Here is a 5,000-nt window from a genome sequence, read left to right as displayed (position 1 = left end):
CTCCCCGGAACGTGTCGAGCCCTAAAATATATGTTCTGGGACAGACATACGAGAACCAGCTGCCGTACTAGAGCTAGCAAACCTTTGTGTTTAGATGTTTGCTTGTTAATGACGTGTACGACACTTTCATTATCTGAGTAAAACAATACCCGTTTATTTTTTAATCGGGCTGCCCACAAGTGTACGCCCAACACAATGGGATAAAGTTCAAGTACGGAAATATCCTGTTGCTTCCATTTATCAGGCCACTCGCCATATGTCCAATGCGTGCCGAAGATAATGCCAAAACCGCATGATTGTGCGGCATCCGTGTAAAAGGAAAGTGCGCCGGATGAGGTCCAAACCTCCTCGAGAAACATGGATTGACAGTTAAATGATGTTAGAAATTGTTGCCAAATCCTGAGATCTTTTTTAACGTCTAAAGTAAGGCGGATAAAATACGTAGGTCTGAAAACTCCTATTGTAAGATTAATCAACCTGCGTAGAAAAACTCTGCCTGGTTTTATTATGGAGCAAGCAAAGTTTAATAAGCCGATCAATGATTGAAGTTCTCTGAGCGTGACTTTTTTACGTGACAAAAATTGTAATATAACCTCGCGGCATTTCTCAACCTTCTCTCGAGGAAGCCTGGCCTCGTGTTGTAAGCAATCTAGTTCTATGCCCGCAAAAGTAAGAACGTGAGCCGGGCCCACAGTCTTTTCTTCTGCCATAGGGACGCCCAGTTCATGACAAAATTGTAAGAATCTGTTTAATTTTGCACCGCACGTATCTAGTGATTTGTCAATGATCAGGAAGTCATCCAAAATGTGTATTATGTGCGGAATTTGCAATTTGTTCTTCGCGACCCATTCCATCGCTGTACTAAGATCTTCGAATATTTGACATGAACTTGAACACCCCATAGGCAGGGTTTTATCATAATACCATTTTTCTTTCCATTTAAAACCCAATAAAGGGTAATCCGAAGGATGTACTGGCACGATACGAAAAGCGCTTCTCACATCGGTTTTGGCCATAGCGCAACCCTTGCCCTGTCTTTGAATAAGGCTTATCGCATCATCAACAGACGCATATTTAACTGATGAAAACTCGGGTGGAATACTGTCGTTTATCGACGCTCCCTTTGGATACGATAAATGATGAATCATTCTGAATTCGCCTGGCGTTTTCTTGGGAATAACGCCGAGAGGGGAAATACGGAGATTGGCAAGCGGAGGGGAATCAAAGGGCCCCGCGATACGACCCAATTCTCTTTCTTTTCGCAATTTTTCGTCAACAACGTCAGGATTCTCATTAGCGGAGCCTAAATTTGGAGCGGTAGACGTAATTCTGGGACCCTGATAATTAATCTTAAACCCTTCGGAAAAGCCTTTGATTAAACGATAAGCGATGCGGGAGTTATAGCCTAATAAACCGCGGGAAAGAACGGCTACGTTAACCGGTGTGGGAAGCGCTGTTTGTAGGCATGGGTGGTTGCTTCGTTGTGGGATTTCGCCCCGCTGTGGGCTTTTGCTGCTGTTGGCAACGGAAGATTGGATGGTTGTTACCGCACTTGAAGCAGTGGTGTTTAAAGGCGCACCCGTTGCAGTGAGTCCCGTTATGGAACTTCCAGCAGAAACCCTTGGGGAAATTTGCTCTAGCCCAAGTGCTGCGATATCTGCCTTGGCCTCCCCGGTTTGACCCATTTAGCTTTTGTGGTTGGTAGTGTGCCCGAAGCCACAACTCGCTGTGAATATTATCCCAAGAAATTTGCTGCTCTTGCCGCAACTGACGAAAATTGTCGTCATAGAAACGCCAATTGGCGGACTGGGCGGCTAAATCGCGCACTACAGACCCATATTTCATGAGTGCTGGAGAATCTTGGGGGAATCTTTGAGTAAAGATGGAAACAAAAATTTGGAAAGCGGTTGTCCACTGCTCTATAGTCTGGATGGTGGGCCGTTTGTGGTTAGGCACCATCGAAAGAACCTGTTGCCCATTCTCATTACTCTGTAGCTGAAAAGTATAGTTATGGTCGTCTTTATATGTTATTAGCAAATGAGAAAAATCTATAAACTCGTTTGCCCAGATCTTATTTCTAATACGCTCTGGTACCCTAGATGCCAGAGGTACAGCACTAGAGATAAAAGAGTTCTTACTGCTATCGACGGTGGGTTCAGACACTTCTAGTATCCCGCCGGTTAACGTCTGGATGTTGGTGCGAACCGCGGCTTGGACGCTGGGTTGAGGTGCGGGCTCTGGAGGCTGGTCTGGAACAAACTGTATGTGGGGTTGGTTTACTGGTTGAGGTAAAACCAGCCCAGTGTCACGAAGGCTCTTCTTCACCGCTTCTGCTATAGCATCGGCAATACCCTGTAGAGCGCCTTCAGGAACGATTGCTTGGTGCTGGTTGGCAGTACCTCCGGCTGACGAGGTGGAGGTGATCTCTTGGCCGGTATTAGCGGGCACCTGGCGAAGCGTTGCTGGATGTTGTGTGATCTCAGCCGTCTCGGCAGCACCGCGCCTACGTTTAGAAACCCGTGTAAGATATGCCTTGTTGACTGCTGGTCTCTGTCCTTTTGGCGGCATTCTGGGAGGGGGTAGGTCTGGATTAATAACACATCTCGCTCTATGCGCATAATAATTGGCAGAAAAAAAAAAAATAAAAAAAATATATATATATATATATATATATCATCCAACCTAAGGCGTAAATAGATATAGGATTACCGCAGGCGGCATTAGGTGGGGCCGGCACAAATGCCTAACAAACGTCATGAGGTACACAAAGTATGGAACAAGATAGGTGTTTTCTTTCATAAAACACAACGGCAAAACATGATTGGCACAAAGGCAGCCTTTGGCCGCATTGATCATGCAAAGGCGCCGTGACAATAAGCAAAGTGTCAGAACAGTGTGCTGGGAATAACCACAGAACGCGTAGAACGCGTGATAAAATACATCTGACATTCCTCAATGACCACAATGCTGATAGCATAAACACACCCAAAAATGGGTGGACAAGATAAAATACCCCAACTAATGACTACGCCTGCGGCATTTATCAAAAGAATTACCGGTCCGAAAGCACATTTAGCGCAGATGTTTTTTTTTTTTTTTGTTATTATTATGAATTTTTCTTATTATGACGACTGGTTGTGTTGGATCTGTTTCAGTGCAAAAAGCAGTGCGCCCCGATAGCTGCGGTAGAGAGCTTTGTGTCCCCGCTTGTTAAGGTGAATTCCATCACGAACATAAATGTCCCTCGTGGGGTTGTTGAGCCCTCGATGGCGCCAAAATTTTACAAAGCCAGAGTCTGCCAACGCGTCCTGCAGGCACTTGTTTAGCTTTTTGACTCTCCGATTGGGAAAGGGGGGATTCCGGCGTGGAATCACTTGACATATAACCGTGAATTTGTGCTGGATCTCATGGCGCAACACATCTACGAATGCAATGATTGTTTCGCCCAATATCTCAGGGTCGGCCGAGGGGTCGCAGAGATCGTTAGACCCTATTTCCAGGACTAAAATGTCTGGTTTTGTGGCTCTTGTAGCCCTGAGATCATAGCGCATTAGTCTCTCAACTGTGCGGCCACCGTTCCCCCTCAGATTGACTAGGCATGAGTTCTGTAAGTCAAAGTGCTCGTTGAACGAGCTGTTCCCAGCGTTATTTTTTAGAAAAACTTTCATTCTTCGTACAAATGAGTGGCCGAGTATCAATGATCTTGGGAGAGAACGCTCAACCAGGTCACGACAATCTTTCCCTTCCATACTAAAACAGACCAAAGGAGAAGGTTATACTTAACTTTTTCAAGGGTCGAATCACGCGACTTTAGTGTAGCTGGTTAAGAGCTTGTACTCCCGATGTGCGCTAGCTGCAAAAGAGGCATCTCACAGGGCCTAGTCTTGCTAAGTACGTTCGGGTAGATATAATGTCCCGGATAACCGGAAATCCCTCGGCTGGGAGCTGGAACTAACATTAATCAAGCAGCATAAATTCATTTATTATGGTAATAAATTTCCTTTACGATTGGCAATAATTACATAGACAACTAGTCCTTAAATTTAAAAGATTAATAGACTCCAAATTTTTGTGAAATGCATTTAAATTGGGTGACTGTTTAATATATGTAGGTAACTTGTTCCATAAGTGAGTAATCTTATAAGTAAAAGAGTTATGGAAATACTGGTTGTTATAGGAGGGCTGAACCAAGTTACAACCACCTCCCCTTAAGTTATAATGTGAAACACGAAACTTAAAGAAGTCAGAAATATAACTAGGTCCATTTCCCTTGATACATTTATATAGTAATGAAAGTGATTGTTCATATCTTCTAAATTCCAAAGAATTCATTCCCGCTATTGACAGTATAGAATTATAATCTACGTCGTTTCCGACATTTAAAAGAACCTTCAATGCATAATAATTAGCAGCTTCAAGTTTATTTGCTAGGGTTTTGTTTATTCCTAATAAAAGTGGACTGCAGTATTCCAGATGGGGTAAAATATAACACTTGTATAAAATTAGTGCAACATCAGGAGGTACCAGTCTCTTCAATCGCCTCAGAGCTCCAATTTTAGCATAGACCTTCTTTAAGATGGCAGATACGTAGGCCTTGAAAGAGAGTTTATTATCAATGTGAACACCAAGGATCTCCAGAAAGCTTTCAATTTCAATGGTAGAATTGCCAATACTAAGGACAGGTTGATAGTTAAAATTTCCCAAAATCATGGCTTGAGTTTTGGAATGATTTACTGTCAGATAATTAGAAGAAAACCAGGTAGATAGTTTCTGAAGATCCTGATTAAAAGAAAGTTCTAATGCCGTAGTGTTGGCAGCTGAGGTGTATGTTGTAGTGTCGTCAGCATAAAGACGCAGAGAGGCAATTCGGGTAACAAAATTTAAGTCATTAATAAATATATTAAATAAGAGTGGCCCCAAAAGGCTACCTTGTGGAACTCCACATAGAACAGGCGACCAGTCAGACAGAACTCCATTAGCTTTAACTCTTTGTTGTCGGT

At 43.3% G+C, this 5,000-nt stretch overlaps 1 protein-coding gene across 1 annotated transcript in view; it reads right to left on the bottom strand.

Moving 5' to 3' along the window:
• Positions 1-3,915, bottom strand: part of LOC137989535 (uncharacterized) — a 5,849-nt gene extending 1,934 nt beyond the window's left edge. Inside the window, exon 1 of the mRNA XM_068835332.1 lies at positions 2,139-3,915. Within this exon, the coding sequence (XP_068691433.1) occupies positions 2,139-2,568 (430 nt within the window). The 5' untranslated portion in view covers positions 2,569-3,915. The remainder of the gene's footprint in view (positions 1-2,138) is intronic.
• Positions 3,916-5,000: the final 1,085 nt, after the last annotated feature.

The sequence above is a fragment of the Montipora foliosa genome, unplaced genomic scaffold (assembly GCF_036669935.1).
Source record: "Montipora foliosa isolate CH-2021 unplaced genomic scaffold, ASM3666993v2 scaffold_465, whole genome shotgun sequence".
In the NCBI taxonomy this organism is placed as follows: Eukaryota; Metazoa; Cnidaria; class Anthozoa; order Scleractinia; family Acroporidae; genus Montipora; species Montipora foliosa.
This window is presented reverse-complemented; position numbering and strand designations above follow the sequence as displayed.